General features: G+C 44.4%; 1 protein-coding gene across 2 annotated transcripts in view; it reads right to left on the bottom strand.

The window, feature by feature from the left end:
• The window catches only part of eprs1 (glutamyl-prolyl-tRNA synthetase 1), a 30,869-nt gene extending 21,645 nt beyond the window's left edge, over nt 1-9,224 (bottom strand). For both annotated transcript variants that reach the window (XM_061044448.1, XM_061044457.1), the window contains exons 1-12: nt 9,077-9,224; nt 6,577-6,661; nt 6,383-6,482; nt 6,141-6,297; nt 5,831-5,967; nt 5,606-5,700; nt 4,907-5,033; nt 4,621-4,813; nt 4,364-4,535; nt 4,040-4,273; nt 3,819-3,903; nt 2,821-2,880 (exon numbers count right to left, since the gene is read on the bottom strand). In XM_061044448.1, coding sequence (XP_060900431.1) covers nt 2,821-2,880; nt 3,819-3,903; nt 4,040-4,273; nt 4,364-4,535; nt 4,621-4,813; nt 4,907-5,033; nt 5,606-5,700; nt 5,831-5,967; nt 6,141-6,297; nt 6,383-6,482; nt 6,577-6,661; nt 9,077-9,119 — 1,488 coding nt within the window. In that variant the 5' untranslated portion in view covers nt 9,120-9,224. The remainder of the gene's footprint in view (nt 1-2,820; nt 2,881-3,818; nt 3,904-4,039; nt 4,274-4,363; nt 4,536-4,620; nt 4,814-4,906; nt 5,034-5,605; nt 5,701-5,830; nt 5,968-6,140; nt 6,298-6,382; nt 6,483-6,576; nt 6,662-9,076) is intronic.
• Nucleotides 9,225-23,384: the final 14,160 nt, after the last annotated feature.

The following is a 23,384-nucleotide window of genomic DNA, read 5'->3' as shown; positions in this document are numbered from 1 at the left end:
CTCCAGTATTGTTCACAATCTGGTATGCATCGCTAACCTGTGTTACAAGTTGAGCTTTATATTCTGGTTAATTTAAATACTCCAATTGTTCTCCACAATCAGGTCACAGCTCAGCGTTTACACACGAGCTCGGAGCGAGTGAAGTTTCAGTTTCAGTATCTTTCACCTGTTTCTATAAAAACCCAGCTGCCTTCTGCTGCTCAATACAGATACACTCTGAACATCTGTGTGGACGGCAAAACAGTGAACATGGTTGGTGGATTTTTGGAAAATCAGCGTGGATGAAAGCAGGGAGGGAGTGGCTGGAAATGAGGAGGAGGAGGAGGAGTACCTTCAGACAGCTAATTGGCAGCTTGGAAACAGAAGAGTGAGATGCTGTTTTAATGTCAGATACAACGAGGGAGGAAGAGAGAGAGAGGAAAGAGGTAGAGACACATTTACATAGAATGGAACCTTTAAAGAAAATTGCCCCTCGAGCCATTTGCTAAAACACCTGTTCCCCTTCCTGTGTTTGTTTTTTTTCTCATGTGGTTCCCACATTTACAGAGTCTACACGTCTGCCTCTCACTCTGCTAACCTCCGTCTACAGGAGTATTCCTTTTGTAGTTGTTATCAGATAAACCTGTGGTTATGTGTTATGGTTGGTTTGTAGAACTACCATGCGGTCCGGTTTGGTTCAGTACAGTATGGTACCGTAAACCCGTATCTTTCTGCGTCTCAACAGCCAGTCGTACCCTGACTTGGTAAGTGAGGTGTAAGCCGCGTCAGCTATGTAAAAAGAAGGAAAACAATGTAGGACGTCCAGCAGAAGACGTTAGTGTGCTCGTCTTTTATTACAGCTGTTGCAAAGGAAGTGACAATAAATTCGACCAATCAACAGACTGTAATGTGTCTAGCTCCGCCCTTTAGGGGTCGGATTGGTTCGCTTGGCACCCCAACAGAAGGGTAGCAAAAAAGTAGGACGGATCCCTTATTTGGAAACCATTCCCAACTTTCGACAGTGAAAACGCCAATAATTGTGTATCGTAACAAACTGAACTTAGCGGTGGTTTTGTAGATGTTTAAAAATTAAGTCTAGTTTTAACGTTAAATTATTCACGGTCTGACAAGTTCTCATTTTCCACAAATAGGAGATCTACAGTAAAGGCTGAGAGCTCAACTACCGTACTGTAGCTATGAGGAGTGCAAACTCCACAACGTGAAAACAGACGGTACTAAGAGAGCTACAGAAACCTGCACGTTGTAGACTTTGCTGAGCGCAGAGGAAATCATCACGATGGTTTAAACCTTTTTCCTCTCTGAGAGACGCCCAAACACAGACTGCGTCTTACATACCAGAGCAACTTATATTCTGGATTTTTACGGTAATTGAGAATATGTTATTTGAATGTTGGGTGTTCATTTGACTCAAACACAAGCCTGTAAATAATTCAACCTGAGATCCTGCGCTCACTGAACTCAGAGGTGTGAGCTGAATTTTAAAGTAACTGAAAGATGTCTGACCTCTTTAAACGGGAGCTGCTGGTAAGGCCCTGACTCATCAGGCAGACGGCAAAGAAAGCTTTTTGTTGCACTTGAACACACCGCAAAGGCTGCAGCCGACGACCAACCACCACGTACGTTCTGCTCATGTGAGAGGAAATAACTCTCCATGCCAGCAGGGGGCGGTAGTCTGTAATCGTCATTCCAAAAAGGGGAAACCGGAAAAGAACGAGGAAGAACGTGCACATATATATATATATATATATATATATATATATGTAAAGCTTTGTTATGATACAAGAAGTTTATTTTTATACCACTGATTAAAAGTGTTTCTTGTTGTGCACTGATCCACTCAGCTGAACAGCCAATCAGAGCGATTCCCCTCAGCAACCGCGCCGACCGACACAGATTCAACATGTTGAATCAGCTGAAAAAGACAGACGTGGGCCGACTGGAGCTGGACTCACCGCAAAAACTAGGGCGATGATCGGACGGGTGTGTCAGGGCCTTTAAAGCAACTTAAAAAATCTCCAGTTACGTTAAAGAAGCTACGGGGACATGAGACTGTCTGAAGAGTGAGGGAGGACAGGTACAGGTAAGTAGATCATGCACATGAAGCTCTTTGCATAAACAGAAGTAAATGTTTCATCCTTCCTCCTGCTGTCATCACGTCTCTACATTTGTGTCTGATTCACACTTAACGCCTTTTTTTAAATTCAAACTACGGTTTGACACTCAGTCATTTCTTCTCCTAACGTCTGACGGGTAATCTGTGTCTAACAAAGTAAACATCCAATAGTTATTGTTTCACACCTTCTGTCTGACTTGGGGATGAAGCAGCGAGTGCCAGCTGGGAAAACCACACAGAGGAAGCAACAATGAGGGGACGGTAAGACGTTATGAAAAAGGTCAAAGTAGATGAATAAAGGAGGTGAAATGGAGCAGCTGCTTTGTCGTTTTGAGGCGGGGTAAATTAAAGGAGAGAGGGGTTTGGGTGATGTGGCAGAAAAAATAAAGTTGCAAATGAAAGTGTTGAACAGAATGAGAAGAGCAAAGCAGGAAGAAGCCATGCCAGCAGTGAACCTCTAAACCTGTGAGGTCATATCATCTCCTCGTGCCTTAACGTAAATCTATAGAAGATATAAACCTCATATGTTGGATCTTAAAGGTAGTTTTTGAGTGCAGAGAGGAACCTTTTCAAGTGAATCTTACAGCTACGTTGATTTAAAACATATTTTAATTTAAAAAATGGAACCTCTTTTGGATGTGAGGATCATTTCTATCTCTCGTGGTCGGCTCAGACTGACAGTGAAACGTCAGAGCAGAAACATTTACCTTCTTATTGAAGGCCCAGATCTTGTCCCACTCCATGTTCACCACTGACCGTGATCCTCCCTGCACAAACACACAGAAAGTACAAACGTTTTTATAGGAGAGTTTCTTTGTTAAGTTTGGAAATGAAAATACAAAATTCCCCATGAAAGAAAAATAAATCTTCACATTTTTAATCCAGTGTTCCTGCGTTAAATATTCATTTATCTAACCCTGACCCATGTTGCATAAAACCTTATTAAAACTCTTATAAACACACATACAGTCATTGTTCGGAACCGTCAAAACGGAGTGTTTTATTCTGAAAATAAACCAGCTGTTTTAATGTTTGTTTTGGTGTCTGACTTCCTGTCCCGCTCGATCTGCTCTGTGGTAATTTGATGCGCCATGCTCCGGCATCCTGCAGAAATAGAGGCTTTGCATATCTGCTGCAGAGGACTTGAGGACTGCAGGAGCTGGGACGCAGCGGAGCATCTGGTGGAATTTGGGGGTACATAATCATATTTTCTCCTCCTGTTAAACGATTCAAATGTCTGATGACTCATCCTGCACTCTGGGGCGTTGTTGGGGAACAGTAAGGTTCTTCTTTTTCTTCGTACTTATCGGTCTGTTTTTATAAATTACTTTGGACTGGTTTTCATGGGGAGAATAGAGAATGGGTTTAAGCTGTGTTTATTATTGGTTGTCCATTCCTGAGGTGCGCACAGAGCGGTGCTGTGTCGCTGTTAAATGACGTAATACGACTCCTGGGAGAGGACACGTATGGACACCGACTTGGAAGCGACTTGACAGCCGACCCAAACCCATGAACTTGTTTTTGAAACCAGCGGTATCTTCTTATGTGATCCAACTACAACTAAAAACCTGAACTCATAGACGAAGCCTGGGCTCGTCGCTCATCGCGGTGCGGCCCTATCGTTATTTTCTGGCTGATTTTAAAAGATCATTCTTCATTAAATCTGAATGTGTGTTCATCAACTCTTTCGCTATGACCAACGTACCTGGGCCGCTATGAACTGTTTCAGACCCTCGACTGTCATCCCTCTCCTCAGGACTCCTCTGACTGTGGGGAAACGAGGGTCATCCCTGGAGGACAAGAGAGGACAAGGGAAAGTTAAACATGGAGGATAAAGAGCGAAGAGTGAAACTACAGAAGGAGTAAGACTAGGGAGAGAGTGGGATGCAGAAGTCGTGAGTAGAAGAACGTCAAACTAAAACCCACCATCCGTCGACGTAGCCCTGCTCCACGAACCAGGTGAGCTTCCTCTTGGACAGCACCGTGTTGTTGAGGTTGAGTCGGGCGTACTCCCAGATGTAAGGCTTCCTGAGGCGGAGCGCTTCAATGAACCAGTAGAACTGCTCATCGCGATCGTGGTACTCGGTGGTCCTCAGGGCGTGGGTCACCCCCTCCAAACTATCCACGATGGGACAGGCAAAGTCGTATGTTGGATAGACTCTGGAGGAAAGAAGGGAACAGTGTTATAGTTTAGTTTTAACATGAGGAGTAATATTCTAGTTTGTTCCCCATTGGACTCATTTTAAGTACTTGTAGGAGCTCCCGGTGCGGGGGTGGGGGGTGTTCTTGCAGCGGTACAGGGTGGGGTCTCTCATGCAGCCGTTGTTGGAGCTCATATCCATCTTGGCTCTCATGCAGCAGGTCTGACCAAACTCTGTCCCGGCTTTCATGTCGGCCCACATCTTCATGTTCTGCTCGACGGCTGCCGAGGCAAAGAGAGAGGCGTTGGATTAGAAATTCTCGTGCTGAAGCCTCCGGTATATAACTTTGTGTTTCCTGGCGCTTACTGTTATTTCTGCATTTGGACTCGGCGCGCTGCTCCCTCTCCAGCTTCATCTGCTCGGGAGGAGTGTTATCGATGTAGGCTTTGCCCTCAGAGAGCAGCTGCTCAGCAAATCGCATAATGGTGGGGAAATGGTCGCTGGTGTAGGTGAACTGGTCAGGGTGGATCTGGAGCATGGCCACGTCCTCCAGGATCACCTGAGAACAAATAAAAAAACAAGTAAATACACAACAGGAGTTTCTGTTTTTGGCATTTAGTCTGGAGGTAATGTCATTTATCTGCCGCTCTACCTTCTCAAAGTCCTCCTTTTCCTTCTCGGGGTTGGTGTCATCGAAGCGCATGATGAGCTTGCCTTTGAATGTGACCTGGTAGTGCTGGTTGAGCAGAGCAGCCTTGGCGTGGCCGATGTGCAGGTATCTGGACAAAAGTCAGACATTCAAAAATGGCCCCCGTTAAAAAAACTGCTAAAGGCCCCGTGTCTACCAAGCGGGCAGGAAAGCGCTGGTTGTGTGCTCGGGAGCTCTTACATGAAGCGTTCTGCGACTGACTGCACGTCTGTCCTGTCTCTATGACAACAGTCTGTGGACCTCTGCCGCTATTATTACTGCACGTTTTATATTTGAGATTGTTTTTACCCAATCACACAGAGCAAAGAGGATGTGGGCACAAGACAAGATCTGTAGGATGCAAAAATACTCAGTATATCTTATGTTCTAAAAGAGGGCCGATGATGTCAACAGCGCCTTTCTGAAAAGTTTAAAGAATTTCAATTTGAAGCGCTCAGAGAACCCCTACACAAAAAACCACTGTGCTTTTTTTACAGGGCGAACGCCTGCTGCTGCTGCAAACGCTTTCTGCTCGTTGAAAACAAGTGAGAAAAAAAGAGGCTTGCGCCCAGACAAAAATGCTAGGTGGACACATCACACACACTTAAGAATCTCAAAACCATGTATGACCTAAACTTCTCTAAACTCTGAATCAAGCCTTACCCGCTGGCCTCAGGAGGGAATCGAACCACCACCTTGCCCATCTCGGCTCCTGGCAATTCCACAAACTTGCCAACGTCCTGCTTCTTCTCATCCGACTGTCGATCAAAAAACCCAAACGACCAGGAAACAGACATTTAAAATAACGTGGTTTATAGTTAGTGTGGCTTCACACTCATGAGCTTTTCTTAAATGTTCAAATGATACTAATCTCTGATATTCACTTACGTTGGATTTGCTCATTGGAGGGTTCTTCTTGGCATACTTGTTTCCCACCGCCGTGAAGGGAACCTGCGAGCTCAGGAAAAAGAACCAGCGACTGACATGTGTGAAGGATTTGCTCTGGCCTTGCCATTCGCCATGACCTGCAGAGAAGACAAAATATGTCAGCCTCTGATGCAGAGTCATTTTGACTTCAATTTTGTAGAACAGAAGGAAGTTGAGATGTGTTGTCCATATTTATATAAAGTCTATGGCTTGGTTTGTCGGACATTACAGACGAAAACAGAGACAAAGAACGACAGAGATCTGATTTGACCTTTGAGGGATGCCCAGACAGAAAGGTCAGCGAGGGTGACGCCGTGTCCAACGAGGAAGGTCCGCAGGGAAAGCGCCTTGTCAAGTTCTCCCAATGCAGCGGGCAAACCAGGCTGACCACACAACCGCTGGGCACTGAACTCTAACCAGTGGTCGACCTACAGATACCAGACAAACAGATGTCAGATAAGGAAACATAAAGGAACCTGTCACATGTCACCTCTGACCTACAGAGACACACACCTCAGTCTGCTCCATCATGTTGGCTCCATAAAGACCCAGAGCGGGAGCCACGCGAGCCAAGTAGCGGCTGATGGAGTTAGCATCGTGGAAATGGATCGCACTGAGGGAAGGAAAAAGGACACAGATTAGATAAATGTACACTGTGACTTTAAAGAAACACATTCAGTAAGAGGAGGCTGTAATCGGTCACATACTCTGAGACATGAAGGCTCGTGTCTTTGCCTTCCTCCACAGATACCTGCACACTGCCCTTCACGTGCTCTGCTGCCAGGAGCGCTCCTGCAGGACGGGGAAGACATCATGACACATTTTACTGTTACAAACATATTTAGTTTGAGGACTCTTCAGACCAACAGCGTCACATAAATGAATAAGACAGAAGATTACATAAGTGCTAAAAGCAATAACAAGAAAACACAGAGACAAATAGTGATAAGAAAAATCAAAGTGTGTCAAAAATAAACGTTAAAGAATTAGTGGGAGCAGCAGGTTTATAGCATATCACTCGTGTAGGCAGCTCTCAGCAGCTGTAGAAGGGTGTGTGTGCGTGCGTGTGTTTGTGCGCGCACAAAAGGGATGATGGAGGCTCCAGTTTTAAAGAACACAAATTTTGGTTTTAAAGATTTATTTTGGGGATTTTTATGCATTCATTCTTGAGACAGGACAGTGGACAGGGTTGGAAATTGGGGAGAGAAAGAGAGTAGGTAATGACGTGCAGAAAGGAGCAACAGGTCTGCAGCATCTGTACATGCACCCCACAAACTAACCACTAGTCCACCGGCGCCGTTCGTTTTTATGTCTGAAAAACGCATCTTCACAGCATCAAAAGAACCCTCAGTAAACCTGTAACAGAGTCTCTGGAAGTGTCGAGACCAGGAGAGAAACATACATCTCCTTCAGTTGAAACAACCATGACCTAAATAACTGGGAACTTTTACTGGAAAGGTTGGCTAGAAAACCAGTTCAACTGGTCCTGCGATGCAAAACCTACACTCTTCTCTAAATGCAACGTTGATGATCTCATCCTGCCAGCTGTGCACTCACTGTAGAAGTCTTTTCAAATGTCAGCACTCAAGAGTTAGCTTTGTATGATATGCTTATTATATCATGGTGGTTCATTTCTGTTATGTTAAATAAGCTTTAAGCACAGCTATAAGATCCAAAGATTAGTTCTTTGTAAACACTTATTTATAAGCTTTATTATTATTTTAGTGTTTTCTCACTTGCACAAATTCCTCAAAAACGTCTGAAGTTTTCAGGGTGAGCTGCATGTTTGTAAATAGATAGATTAGTGCAGGATCTTTATTTGTTAATGTTGACCTGTGTTTCTTTCATAATGACTTCATAGTGGTCTCATGGTGATGTCTACTGGTCTGACTGGGAAGCTGCAAGAATGATTTTAACTTTCAGGAGTGTTTAATCTCTGCAGAGGAAAACTGGTTATGTTGCTATAATTCAAAACACTGACTAACCATGCTGCTTCTGATGAAAAAAACATAAATAAAAGCCCACAACAACAACAATGTCCACTTCACAAAAAGACATCAGCACGGTTTCAGTCCGCTTGCATCAGCCTGCAGTGCTGCTTGCAAACGCACAGAGGCGCTGTTCAGCTCCCCGTCAGAACCAATCAGTAGATAAGATTAACTTGATAAAACACTGACACACTGACCCCTCTGCCCAGACTCTCCTATGCGACATCTCTGGATGCATTTCTGCAAAATATAACGTCGAACATGTTAAAGAATCTAAACCTTTAGCTAAGCTGTGTTATCCTCATAGTTTCTGTATCTCCTTTAAAAGTCATTTATTTCACCATGTGTCGTTTCTGATTTAATAAAGAGTGTTTGCATCCTGTGGAGCTGTAAATAAAAACAACAGGCGAGTGTGACAGGTGAAAGAGTGATGTGATGCAACAGCTGACACTACTGGTTCGTGTGAAGGAGCTGCACATGTTGTGGTCTGCAGCAAACAGCACTGCCACGACGACAAGCGAGCTAACACCAGGAGCCGGTGTTATGTCGGGATCTGCTACCCTGTCGAATGATGCCAGCATAGTGCAAAACGACAACATGCATCTATCAAATAAAGCTACCAGAACAAAAAACTGTGTATGAATTCACTACTCACTGCAAAGAGTATGTGGACCACTATTATTGAATATAATCTCATATCAAATAACACCCCAACACAGAATCACGTTTAAACATCACTACTCTCTGCGTTCGTCCTGTAAGAGACAGAAAAACATATTTAGATAATCTGATAATTAAACCTTTATTTAAGATGCTAAAGGAAGCATTTCTGCATAGACAAAAAGCCCATATTAAAACATGCTACATGTCCGGGCAGCACTTCTCGAAGGGTAGCAGTTTTCGTCATAACACCGGGAGAAGTACACTCTCATATTAGCCGCCTGAAACACGCCTCATTACGACTTAAATGGACATACTGAGATACACATTTTAAACACATTTTAAAGGCTAACATGTACTCTTTGTTTTCGTGTTCATATTAATGGAAACAAACATCTGAGAGAGGCAGTTTGTCTCATGTGTTGGGGTGACACGTAACGATGCTAACTGCTAACGCTAGCTAGCCGGCTGTCACTGAGAGCACGGTGGTGTTTATTTATTTATTTATTTATTTACTTATTTATTTATTTATTCGGGGCTCGTCGGGGCAGAGACTCACCTAGAGGGGGGTTGCTGGTGTTGATGGTGAAGTTTAACGCCATAATGGGAAAGCCGGTCTTCCTCACAGGTGGTGAAGTTTTGTTCGCTGTTTCTACAAACTCCACAGCAGCCAGACAAACACGAGAGGATTCTTCTTCTGTGGTTTTTATGATCACTCACCAACGCCTTTAGTGGTGCAATACTGCCACCACGTGTACAGGCGTACGAACAGACAGAGGACATACATAGATACATATACAGATACGCAGTGGCGATTCTAGAGTCTGTCGGGGCAAAAGTGAATTATGGGGCCTCATCTTAATGAGAAAGACCAGCAGCAACGTGAAAATAATTCAGATAGACTATAATTAATAATTAATTTGTAGTTAATTAGTGTAATTTTAACAAGTGTAATTTTATCATTTCACTGTCAACAGACTAAAACAGATGACGCATGTCTGCTCTTCAGCAGAAAAAAATATGTGAATTGTTACCTGCAGTTATTTTTATCACTAATAATAATAGTAATAATAATAATATATTGGATTTATCTTTATTTTATATTTATATTTATTTTATCTTGGCCTTTCAAGGAACCCAAGGCCGCTTTACAGTGGTAAAAAGGAGACAGCAAAAAACAAACAAACACACACACACAGACACACAGACACAGAGACACACTCAAAGGGGAGGGGGGTGGGTATTAGCTAGGCTGACATCTAGCCTGACCCCTGTCATCGATGCACTGTTTTCCAAATAATGTGTAAAATGAGTGACCTGAAGACCTACCAGTCTGTGGTGGCCAGCGCACTCTTCTTTGCTGTGAGGTGAAATCTTCCACTATATAAAATAAAGTTATTTAACAATTTGGTCTCTATCCATCCACTGTCCTGTCCTGTCTCTCAAAAGTGAGCCCCCCAAAAGTTTTAAAATAAAATTAAATGAACTCTCTCAAGTAGAGATAAGGTAGAACTTCTGTTCAAACTAGGCTACATTTCCATTTAGCTGATACAGGTCTGTATCAAACAACCAGTCAGGGTTAGTTACCAATCACAGCGACTCTGTGAGGAGAATGTTCAGGTTGCTAGGCAACAGTCAAGTTTCAAACAAGCATCATCTGGCTTGTGTTTGTTTGTTCCACATGTTACCTGTTGCTTTCTGAAGAAGATGAGCTCAGTCATTTCTACACGGGTCCAACAAATGAGACCGTCGTCTTTCTCAGAGGAGGAGGGACGGCGCTACCACGAGGAGGTCAGACAACACGTCTCATGTTCAGCATGACCTCTCTGTTCCAGCTGCTTCTAACTCTAAACACGCTGACTCTGTTGTTTTCCAGAAAAGGATGATGAGACAGTTTGTGCTCATGAAGCAGCAGGATGAAGTTCCTCGTCTTTTAACCGTCGGAGACATGAAGGCCTGGCTGCTGGCGGGAAGACGCTTCATGGAGGAGTGAGTTCAGACTGATCGTTGATGTGATTCAAAGCTAAAAGAAAATACTGTCAACATGTCACATGTTGTACACATGAACTGATGGACGACATGTTGTTTATAGGTGTGGTGAAATGATAGAGACGATGGAGGCGAGAGAACGCCTCATGGCTGAACTGGTAAGTAAGCTAACATGACTCATCACAATAATACAACTTAAACATGTTAAACCAGCCGACAGTTTATTTTGAAATCCACCTCTTTGCCTGTTGCTGGATTGATCGAACGTTAGGTTGACAGCACGCGGCGATAGCGAGCATCAGCGACAAAATCAGCTTGAGTCAATAATTACCTGAGTGTCGAGCTAAGCAGCACGAAGAATGCGGCGCTCGAGTAAGGACGGGGCTCTACAAAGCATCGGCACTCAGCTTCTCACTTAACTCGTTGTACAAAGTGAGAGTGATGCATTTAAAAACTCGTCATCCGTGATTGAAATGTTGAACTTTGACCTGTGTCAACGACAGAGAAAAGCCTTCTTCGGCTCAGCGGGAGTTGTTATTGACGACCCTCTAAGTGTTGTGACTTGATTCGTCAATATGAAGAACCACACTTCAGTTTGTGCACCTTCAAAATAAAAGCACCACATGTCATAATGTTTACAAGTTGATGCTGAAATTCACAGAGCAGAGAATGAAATATTTAAAGGATGCAGTGCAAACAAACATGCTGTTAGGACACGATGTGAGACAGCATTTTCCATCTTTTGGGCTTCAAAACATCTCTTCAGAAACAAATGTGTGATGTCACTGAGACTACGTCCATGTTTTATACAACCTGATGGAGGCAGATGTGAAAATGACCCGACTTCTGACTTGTTTTATTACCTCGGGAAACATTTATCAAATTTCTAGTTTCAAGTCTTCTTCACGTCTGTTAATTTGTGTAATATTGTCCCATTAAAATAAAGTAGATGATAAAGCGATGTGTGCGTATGAACAGAAGTGTTTTGCATTCACGTAAGAAAATAAAAAAAATGTATGTCGGAATTTCGAATTACGCTTTCATGAAAAATACAATTCTGCACAGTTTTTCTTAATTAATGAGATACCAGTTCCTCACTTTAAGTAGCAAACGTTCCCAGACTGATTAAAGAAACCAGTTTTATTTTGTTTGTGTTTGAAACTCTGGGAGATGCGCGTGTCTTTAGGTAACATCGATGATATTCTTATTAGTTTGTTGACCTTACGCAGGCACCTTAGACGTTTGCAGCTCAGATGAAAACCCCTCTCTGATCAGTCAGGATCAGCTGTTCTGATAAGACAAGCTTCACTGATATAAGAGAATCACACTCCGGCAATTGCTGAAAATACTGGATCCCCACGGAGTTCAACTTAGGCGCTGATGTTGTGCCGAGTTACACAAACAACTCGTTACTCCTAATTCTCGTTTTATGATTTCACACCTGGTCTCACATTAAAGTTAGATTGTGTGAGATTAGATGGAGTTTCTTCTTCATGCATTTTTTTCTCGTTGATTATGAAAAACAGAGCAGATTTTTTTTAAGAGCTTGACTTAAGATTATATTTGTCAGAAGTGGAAAAACACACACACTGATGGTTGACCTTGTTACACTTGACAGTCCGTGGAAAAATATCCAAAAGACTTTCTGTCCTGGTGAGACTAAACTGAACTAACTAAAGTGCGATGTTGACATGCAGGCCTGGACCACCGCGAGGCGTCTCTGTCTCAGCCACATGGAGCAAGAGCTGATGGAAGAGCTGGACGAGGAAGAGCGTCTGTCCCGGCTGCTCAACAGGAAGGTCAGGACAGAAGTCCAGAATAACATCAGATCATGTCACCTGTTTCAGTCACTCACTCTTCTTCTTTCTCTCTCTCTCTGTTGCTGAAGGTCACGCGTGAGGGCTTCCAAATGTTCATCGCCGTGATCCGCCAGGAAGCAGAGAAGGATGTAGAGCCCCTCCTCACAGCCCTGTTCAGTAGGCTGCTGAAGGTTTTTGCTGATGATGAGTCTGCGGGAGAATCAAAACGGGCAGAGGTCTTACTGCTCGAGAAACAACCCGCCCTCCTGGGACCAGAGGTGGTGGAAACCATCTTAAAGTTCCTCCTGGAAGAACCAGAGAGTCAAAACAAGGCAGAGGCTGCCGGCGCTGAAATCGGTAAACTGCTCGCCGAGTCAGCAGCTCCCCACCTGGCCGCGTTTGGATCCTTCCCCAGCGACCTTAACCTCTCAGTCTGCACTGCAGCAGCCTCCTCGATGGTTCAAACTGTGTACGAGAGATTTAACGAGATCTGCAAGTCCTTCAGACTGATCGACTACGACATGAGCTTTTTGACCGCCAGAGAAAGCGTCATCCGCGCCGTAGAAGAAATGGAAGCTGCTGCTGCCGGCAAAGCTCTCCGTCGTCACCTCCACATCTCAGAGGGGCTGAAGGAGCCGCGGCAGGAAGGAGTGGAAGACCCCCCGCAGGAGCAATATGTACCCTATACTTTATTTAACACGTGCATTATTTTATGATTCAATAAAGATGGATTGTGTGAGATGAAATGGAGTTCATTCTTTATGCATTTTTTGAACAATCCCCCTTGACAACAGACCGTCGTTAAGGGCTTTATATGTGATGTTTTGATCCAGCAGATGTCGCCCTTGAGCACCAGCATGAAACCAAAACAACTCGCGCTGCATTGTTGTGTTAGCATGCTAATGCTAGCGATCTTTATTCTGCTCGTATCTTCACACTGCATGTAAATTTACCTGAAATGAGCGTGATCTAGAAACACAGTTAAGCAGTGAGTACAGTATGTTATTCTTCTTTTCTCTAGTCCCTCAATTAAACAACTTTTATACACGAGGGGAGGAGTCAGCCGGCCGTCCGAGCGATGTAAACAAAGTGAAGATAGGACTCTGAAAACTCTGAAAACATCACAGACAGTGGGACTCGGGTGTTACACCCATTGTAGACAGTCATGACTCACAGAGTTATTTTCAGAGGAGATACTTGATTTCTACATTTAAGTGTGAAAAATCACATATAAAGACTTTAAGAAGAACACACCGTTACTATGAAGAGCAGACGGTTGCTAGGGAGGGGGCTCGAATCACAGACATTGGAGGACTTACTGTTATCATATCAGTCCACAGAAAGAAGTCTGGTTCACTTGACGTTTGTCCGTTTAGTCATCAATCAATCATTATTTGTATAGTGCCAATTCATACCAAGTGTTATCTGGAGACGCTTTATAAAACAGCATATTGGATAATATTTTTTTAAATTTCTTTTTATTGTCATCATGTCTTAACATACAGTACACATATTTCATATTCAACATAAGGATGACAATATTTAACATTTTTATAAGTGCTGTGGTGTCAAAAAGGTTGCATCCCCCAGTGATGTGGAAATATTAAAAATAACACTTACAGTACAGAAACATGTTTTACAGTTTGTTTAAAGTAGCTTGAAGTAGCTTGGATCTGTGTTACATAAATTCATAAATTCTTCCCGATTTTTCTACGATATTTAACATCTTTAGGAAGGGCAAACAAACAACTTAGTTATATAAAATGAAAGAATACAATTTTAAAAAATGGGATAATGTGCAGGAAGGATTTCTTCTTTGTATTCCTCACATTCCTGTTGTCCACACTTCCCTCGCCGCTGAGGTGGAGGTCGGAGCAAGCCGTGCAGGAACGAGGACGGCGGTGGTTGGAGTCGGCTGGGCGTTTAGTGTGGTAGAAAAGAGAAAGGAGTTATGAGGACATTTCCTGATGATGAAAAATGAGTCCATACCACCCTGAACAAGCTCCATCACGTCTGATATAGGAAGCTAAACAGGCTGGGGCCTGGTTATTACTTTAACCAGTCACTGGTTTTCTATTCTTGTGATACTTTGCATCTTTTTGGTAAAGCAGGATATTAAAAAAGAGAAACAGTTTCCTCTCTTTAATTTGGTCGTCTTAGGTTTGACCCAGCTCCTGCGGCGCATGTCCGATGTGTCCTCGGGCAAGACATTGAACCCCAAATTACTCCCGCTGCTGCATGTGAATATGTAGGCTATAAATGGGATTAGTTCATACTTTCTGCCATCAGAGTGTGGATGAGTAATAATACATTGGTTTATATAGCGCTTTTCTGAAAACTCAAAGACGCTTTGACAAAAACATAAAACATAAAAAAAAAAAAAAAAGTGTGAGCGGCAGGAGTGATGGCTTTGGTGGCGATGTGGAGCTGGATGTCGTCGGCAAAGCAGTGAAACTGGAGTCCATGGCAGCGGATGATGTGACCAAGGGGGAGCATGTACATGATGAAGAGGAGGGGTCTGAGAACTGAACCTTGGGGAACACCTTGGGGAGAGAGGAGCAGTGGGGGATTTGCAGTGGTTAATGCTGATGAACTGGTATCTGTCAGAGAGGTATATTTGAGTAAGTGTGACCTGCAGTGTACAAAAAGACTTGAAAAGTTCTGTATACGCTCAAGTCCCTTTATCCCATTTATTATATAAGTCTTAATAAGTCTGTGAACTTGAAGGTCAAAGAAGCCAATATAACAGAACAGACAGTATACATGTATTTGTGAAAGGTTGCACAAGCTCACACCTTTCTGAACCTCTGGATGTCATTTATAATGTTCAGCACTAGGGGGCAGCAGAGGACAGCTAAATCTCAGTGGTCAGAAGAAGAGGTGTGTTTTTGTACATAGAATATATCTCAAGCAGGCACGTGCACACAAAGACAAAAACGAGGCTTGAGCACCTGACGTTTTGCCCTCTATAGAGAAAGCTCTCTTTTTTAAAAATAAGACATTTCTTGTTTTGTACACAGACTGACCCAACAAACAGATTAGTGAAGAATATCAGGTCAGGAGATAGCGTTTGTGATCCAGGCCTGGACGATGCCCTTTCGTTCATCCTCTTTCCTCCTGCAGTTGCGAGCGCATGCACTGACACTATACGGTAATACAGCATGAGTAGGAGAGAGGAGTGTTCATGTCCTGGTGGAATAAAAAAACATTTCAGTCTCTTAAGTCTCGTAAGTGTAAGAGGTCAGACACTGAAGGGCTTTAGTGGGTTAACCTAAAAGCATATAATCCCCTTTATCGGTCAAATGATATCACACATCAGGTCATTAAACTTCAAACAGGGAACAAGCAACACAAACAAACAAACAAACATGTAATTTTGCTGACTCAGCATTCTCTAAAACGTCTTCTGTCACCTGCCCAGTGCAGACTAAAAATCCCTAACCGTATATTATTTGAATGCACCCATTGTTTAATGCAGAAAGTCCTTCTGTGTGGTCTCCGTCATGAGTTATGAGATGTCATGTGTCTTCCAGAAAATGTCAGATGCCTATAATACACACTCACAATCTGATGGTAGAGGTTGCTATGTAGTGAGTCCCATTCATACGTAATCCTATGCCGCCAACGAAGCAGCGAGAGCAATTTGGGGTTAAGTGTCTTGTCCAAGGACACATCGAACATGTTGCTTCAGGAGCAGGGGATCGAACCCCTAACCTCCCGGTTGAGAGACGATGACTCGACCACTGACCCACAGCCACCCTTTAAAACCCATTGAATAAAACACTGATTTTAAAAAGAAGTGTCAGCTCTCAAATAAAGGGATATTATTGAACCCACTGAGATATACATTTCTGCTCATGACACTCATGTGACTCAGATACAGATTCTCTTCATCGTCCAATGCAAGAAGGGAAATTTGTTTTGCAGCAGGAGAACACACAAGACAACAAATACAAACACAACATCGACAATTAAAACAGGAGCTCATACCAAAATGCAATGCGAGGGTGTGCAAAAGTGCAATAATGGTGCAAGAAGATCAACCTGAGGACTAATTGCTGTTTAGTAAATGAATTGTACTGAGGATGAATGAGGCCTGGAGTCTTTCACACTTGCAGACACTTGTGTGAACACAAACAGCCACATTTTTCACTCAGACTTTAGAGTTTCTTTTCTAGAGATTTATTTTTAGGCTTTTTGTGCCTTTAATGGAGAGATAGGACAGTGGATAGAAGTGGAAATCAGGGAGAGAGAGAGTGGGGAATGACGTGCGGGAAAGGAGCCACAGGCTGGATTTGAACCCCAGGATTTGGACTTTAGAGTTTCTGATGGTAGAAATTGAATCCTTACTTTTAAAATATATTTAAAAAATGAGAGATGATGTTTTTTCTCAGCATCAGCGTCTTCAAAGTGGATTTTCTCTTCCTCTAAAGGTGTTTGTCTGAAACTCTACAAGCTACATCACATGCATAGCCTATTTTTTTAATGTGCATCACATTAAGTGAAGAGGTTTCCGATCATGACTTGACAGCTTGTTCTCGAGTGTGTGATCGATTGCACCTGGTGGTCTATTGTGTCTTGTAAGCACCGGGCCGCTCTCTGAAGCTCACCATCATCGTCTCCTCTCCGTGTAACGATGCAGGTTATGGATGTAAATCAGTTATGATAATGGGAGACTCATTGATTTCTCCATGCTTTTGTTCAAAGATAATGCAATATGCACCACATTCATTACATCGCATTACATGAAAACCAAATTATCTTTCAGGTAGAATTGATTCTGATATGATCTCTGACGGCAAAAGGAAGTTGGTGTGACAGCTGGGTTCACTCATACCCGAGATGACAAACGGCTCTGTGTGAAGTCTGACTACGGGGATGATCTTTCTGCGTCGACACTAAAAGCTAGACTATTGAATTTGCAAGTATAGGGATCATGCACCCATCCATATAAACGTCCAACGTACACAATGATCATATTGTGGAAGCTCCCCCCTTTGCAGCTGCACATTCATCAGTAATGAGGGGCGGCCGGGGGGTCAGAGAGAAAGAGAGAGAGAGAGAGAGACATAGAAATACGGGGAATTTTTTAGGTTGGTGTGAGAGAAAAAAAAAGGCAAATAAAGAGTTCGACTCAGAGGGGGAAGTTGTAGAATTTGATGCTCAGAAAGCACAATGGGATACTTGGAGTTTGTGCCACTCCTCAGACAAAGTTGCCATGATTTCCCGAGAGGCCAAATTAGTTTTTATTGGGAGTTTCAGGGGGGGCAAGAGACTTCAGGAAAGGGGCACCTCAGAGGGAGGAAAGTACATGATTTGTCAGCAAACTGTGGTCGCTGCCGATTCCTCGTGAACTCATACAGTAAAGCAGAGCTCTAAAGGGGATTCCAGGCGGCGGTCGGCCTGGTAATCACACTGTGGTGGGTGAGGTTAGATACACTGACTGCTTGTGGTTGGTGGCAAAGGAGCAATTCCCCGCCGTCATCATGTGGACTTGTTGTGCTTTTGGTTTGATGGCTACTTTTATTGTCAGAGTTGTTGTTTCATTTTTTCTACTACAGCAAAGCAACAGAAGGCGTCGGTCCAGTGGTGACATGAGACTACAGGGAGGGAAATGTTTGCCAATTTAATTCTTCCAACAGACAATAACATACGTTTTCTTTTATTTGATGACTTCAGAATCAGAATCAGAATCAGATTTATTGTCCAGGTATGTTTACACACACAAAGAATTTAACTTCAGTGAACTGTGCTCTCTTATGTACAGGTACAACATTAAATATCAACAATAAACAGAATAAGAAAAGACTAATATTTACATAAATATGAAACAGTGCAAAAGATGCTGAAGTAACATGATGAGTAAAATGTAGTGATGTGACAGATGGGTCAATTAAGATGTTTATTACAGTATTTACATAAATAAGTGTTAAATTAAATAATATATATATATACATGTATGTATATTCACTGTGACGGTTGGTTTAGACTTTCTGTATTCCTATCTAAAGGCATCCTAAACAAACACCTTTTACTCCACTTTAACTTTGGCAACTACTACCACCCGACGTCCCGGACGCCCAGCCTCCACCATCAGACTGTGTCGTCCCCCAACCACCGCCGGACGCCAATCAAGCACCATCAGACTGTGTCGTCCCCCAACCACCGCCGGACGCCAATCAAGCACCATCAGACTGTGTCGTCCCCCAACCACCGCCGGACGCCAATCAAGCACCATCAGACTGTGTCGTCCCCTAAACCACCGCCGGACGCCAATCAAGCACCATCAGACTGTGTCTTCCCCTAAACCACCGCCGGACGCCAATCAAGCACCATCAGACTGTGTCGTCCCCCAACCACCGCCGGACGCCCAGCCTCCACCATCAGACTGTGTCGTCCCCCAACCACCGCCGGACGCCCAGCCTCCACCATCAGACTGTGTCGTCCCCCAACCACCGCCGGACGCCAATCAAGCACCATCAGACTGTGTCGTCCCCCAACCACCGCCGGACGCCCAGCCTCCACCATCAGACTGTGTCGTCCCCCAACCACCGCCGGACGCCCAGCCTCCACCATCAGACTGTGTCGTCCCCCAACCACCGCCGGACGCCCAGCCTCCACCATCAGACTGTGTCGTCCCCCAACCACCGCCGGACGCCAATCAAGCACCATCAGACTGTGTCGTCCCTCAACCACCGCCGGACGCCAATCAAGCACCATCAGACTGTGTCGTCCCCTAAACCACCGCCGGACGCCAATCAAGCACCATCAGACTGTGTCGTCCCCCAACCACCGCCGGACGCCCAGCCTCCACCATCAGACTGTGTCGTCCCTCAACCACCGCCGGACGCCCAGCCTCCACCATCAGACTGTGTCGTCCCTCAACCACCGCCGGACGCCCAGCCTCCACCATCAGACTGTGTCGTCCCTCAACCACCGCCGGACGCCCAGCCTCCACCATCAGACTGTGTCGTCCCCAACCACCGCCGGACGCCAATCAAGCACCATCAGACTGTGTCGTCCCTCAACCACCGCCGGACGCCAATCAAGCACCATCAGACTGTGTCTTCCCCTAAACCACCGCCGGACGCCAATCAAGCACCATCAGACTGTGTCGTCCCCTAAACCACCGCCGGACGCCAATCAAGCACCATCAGACTGTGTCGTCCCCTAAACCACCGCCGGACGCCAATCAAGCACCATCAGACTGTGTCGTCCCCCAACCACCGCCGGACGCCCAGCCTCCACCATCAGACTGTGTCGTCCCTCAACCACCGCCGGACGCCCAGCCTCCACCATCAGACTGTGTCGTCCCTCAACCACCGCCGGACGCCCAGCCTCCACCATCAGACTGTGTCGTCCCCCAACCACCGCCGGACGCCAATCAAGCACCATCAGACTGTGTTGTCCCCTAAACCACCGCCGGACGCCAATCAAGCACCATCAGACTGTGTCGTCCCCCAACCACCGCCGGACGCCAATCAAGCACCATCAGACTGTGTCGTCCCCCAACCACCGCCGGACGCCCAGCCTCCACCATCAGACTGTGTCGTCCCAAAACAGGACAACAGGAACGTGAGGAATACAAAGCAGAAATCCTTCCTGCATATTATCCCCTATGCTCTTTAGTAAAGCGTCTCGAGGTTACACTTTGTTATGAATTGGCGCTAAACAAATAATGATCGATTGATTTTCAGCGATGGGATTTAGATTTTTACTACAAAAAAAAAAAAAAAATTCAAAAATGTGGCTTTTTTCTTTTTTAGAGGTAGGCCACAATGTTAGCATGTTGCTGGACATGGCCAGAAGAAATGGATCATCTTGTGATCAGTCAACTTTGTCCTTATGATCTGTAAATGTGACATTAATTCATTAGTTTAATTTGTGCCAAAGATTTTGTTTGTATCAGAAATCTACTGTCTGTTCATGTGCACATAAGAAAATGTAAGCATGCTAACACCTAATTAAGATGACGGAGAGATGCTCAACTTTTAACCTGTATTAGCATGTGCGCGTTGTCATTGCCAACACGTTAGCATGCTGCTGTTAGCATTCAGCTCAAAGGAGCCTCTTTGTCTCACTCTAACCTGCCTTACACCCCAGAATCTGTCATTGTACATTTGTCAGACAACAAAAAAAGAGTCTCTCAACTCTTCCTTTTGGGTTTCTTTGTTTTGCCAATCCTTCCTTCCTTCCTTTTTTTTTTCTCTTCTTCCTCTGACCTCTGACCTCGACCCCGGTCTGGCCCGTCAGTTAATGGATTGATGAGCTAGCCGGGCCGACCATCAGACTAAACAAAAAGATCCCCACAACTTGTGACGGCCAGAGGTCAGATATGTGGTTAACAAAGATAACCCTGAAAGGTGACGAGACCGCTGATTTGAGAGTCGGTCTCTGCTCCTCCTCAACTTGAACTCCGGAGCTCCAGACCCAAAAAGCGTCCCCCGTGTCTTTAGCCTGCAGCCAGACAACACGTCCTACCTCCACTCCTCTAAGTCTCCTTCTATTCACTGCAGACATGCTGAAACAGGTCTTAAACTGTGAAAAAGGGGTCCAGCATATAGTGAGCTGACAGAATCCGCCGCCTATATTTTTGAGGCTTGACTCCTTGTAAGTCACACAGAGAGTTGAATTAAAAAAGGATTAAGAGCAGAGAAAGAATTAGAGGGGATTAGACAGGATTCCCGGGGCCGCGCCACAAAATCCATAGCTGATGTGCTAAAAATGATTGGATGTAGATGCTACATCTCATATTAACAAGGTTTTCTGTGAGGCGTGGAGGCGCTCTCGTCACACATCAGCGGACACACTAGCAGAGGAGCTCTTGGCTGCATGTCGGCCATGTTTTACATGTTGGGGAGTGTTTGAGTCAAGGGGCCTGACTTCCTTCTACCTCTCCTGTGTTGATAGTCAAGACTCCACTTGAGAACAGCTTGAATCCTGCATCACTAACGCTGAGCCTAAATTGAGCCTGACAGAGCTGCAGGGAGCCGCTGTGGTTAACCTTACACTGTTTACACCGATTATAAATGATGCCGAGAGATCAGCAAAAAATCGAAGTGTGTTCCCTGAAACATAACCGCGGGATCGAATGAGTAATTCACTTCCACCGAACCAGCAGATACAAACACTATAAAGTGAAGAAACATGAAGATACTCACAAACATTAGCTACAGCACATTCACAAGAAACAGGTGGGTTGTTTCCTGGAGGAGGGGGGGTTTGTTTTATATGTTTGGTTGTCTTGGAGACAGGGAGACGTGTTGATGGGTGTAAGGGTGTGTTCGGCCGAACTGCCCCGGTGACAGCCAGTTGTCCAGAGGGTAAGGGATACTAGCTGGCACTGTAGTCCAGTGATGAAGCTGCCAAACTGGGCAGAGCATCAACACCAAAAGATGCCCCCCGACAGGACTGTCTCAGCCCCACCAGGCCTCGCCCCGCTTCAGAATCTTGGAAAGTATTTCACATGGCATTCAGTGACAATGACTTAGGGCACGGTCTCACTGGTCATCTGTACCGTGTTGTACTCAAGCACGATTGGCCCCCCGCTGCGCCATTCCCACGCTGGCTGGCACGGCCCGCGGTCACACTGGCCAGGACTAACCGTGGGGGTTTAATATCTCAGATTCATATGCACCCAAGCTCAACATCTTCTGAAGATAAAACATAGTTATTTATGCTCAGGGGTGTTTTTTTCCCTCTGCCAAGAACGATGACGGCAAACTTCAAAACTTGGAGTGTAAACTTCCACTGAATCCAAGAAACATAAAGAGCAGATAAACTACTCTATAAGCCCAGGAACCACAGAACCTAAAACAACCACTGTGTGTATACGTTTGCAGGATGTTTTTTTTTTTACATCTTTCCAACGAAACTCATTGAGACTTCACATCAGCAAAAAAACATTTTTTTATTGTGTTTGTGTGTGTGCTGTGTTCTTGCAGAGTCATCACATTAACATCCTTTAGCCCGTTAAATTGCTCATCGCTGGATCGAGGAGTGTAAAGTGGATTAACTGAGAAATACTCACAGAACAATTCTATGGAAGTCGGAGGTGGAAATAGTGCTTATGTTTATTTTATGGTAACTTGTTGAGACACACTTCACCTTCTGAAGTGAGATTGAGCAAGGCACTAAATGTCTGTGGGCTCCAGGACTGCCTCTTGGTGTTGCGACCTAGAAATATCTGTATGCAATTCAATTTGACAGAAGAAAGTTAGAAAGTACTTTATATAATATTATTTCACATTTGTTTAATTTGTTAATTTAAAAAACATGCAGGTTCTGTAATTTCATGTTAGTTCACACAGAAATTAAAAAGTTGTTATTAACTCTTTTAATTTTAGGTTTTGATATATGACGTCATCGGCCTGCGTGCAGAGGACCCGATGCTTCTTAAGAAACATAATCATAAAAAAAAAAACAGCACCGGGAAGAATAAAGTTGCCAAACAGAAGACAGAGTCCCGGTCAACATCTGCAACTGTCTCTGACCTTTGACCTGACCTGTTTTTTTAAAATTTGAGTACAGTAAATAAGATAAAGAGAAAAAAAAGTCAGACTAGCTCCCGACTTCTCTCAGCAGATCTACAGTGAATGTATTTGAACTCGTGAAGAGATGCTTGCACTTTTCCCCCTCACCAATTAGCTGACGACTCTGAACTGGACCCTAATGATAATTGAAGCCGCCGCGGCACCTCGCACGCCCCCCCTAATAGCTTTCTCTTTTTATAAATCACGAGAAGCAATCACTCTACCATTACCTTCACTCACATATGCTATAATCACACTACCGTTAAAACGCCGCACTGTATGGATTTCTACACGATGACAGCAATCCAATCCGGCGTCTCTCCTATTATCTGAGGCGGGAACGCAGAGAGGTTGCATGTAAAGCGAGGCCCGGTGTGAAGTCAGCGTTATTTTACACACGCGCCTCATAACTGTTAAATCCTGCCTTTTTTTGTTGGCAGTGGAGCGCTTGTTTTCTTGCTTTGTTTCACACGTTAACCACCCCCCCCCCCCTCGCAGTCCTCTAATCTCCTCTACTAGCCATCTTACTGCTGAGCCCAGCTCTTCC

The sequence above is a fragment of the Labrus mixtus genome, chromosome 1, assembly GCF_963584025.1.
Source record: "Labrus mixtus chromosome 1, fLabMix1.1, whole genome shotgun sequence".
Taxonomy (NCBI): Eukaryota; Metazoa; Chordata; class Actinopteri; order Labriformes; family Labridae; genus Labrus; species Labrus mixtus.
Note: the sequence above shows the minus strand (reverse complement) of the source record. Positions and strands in the feature narration are given on the sequence as shown.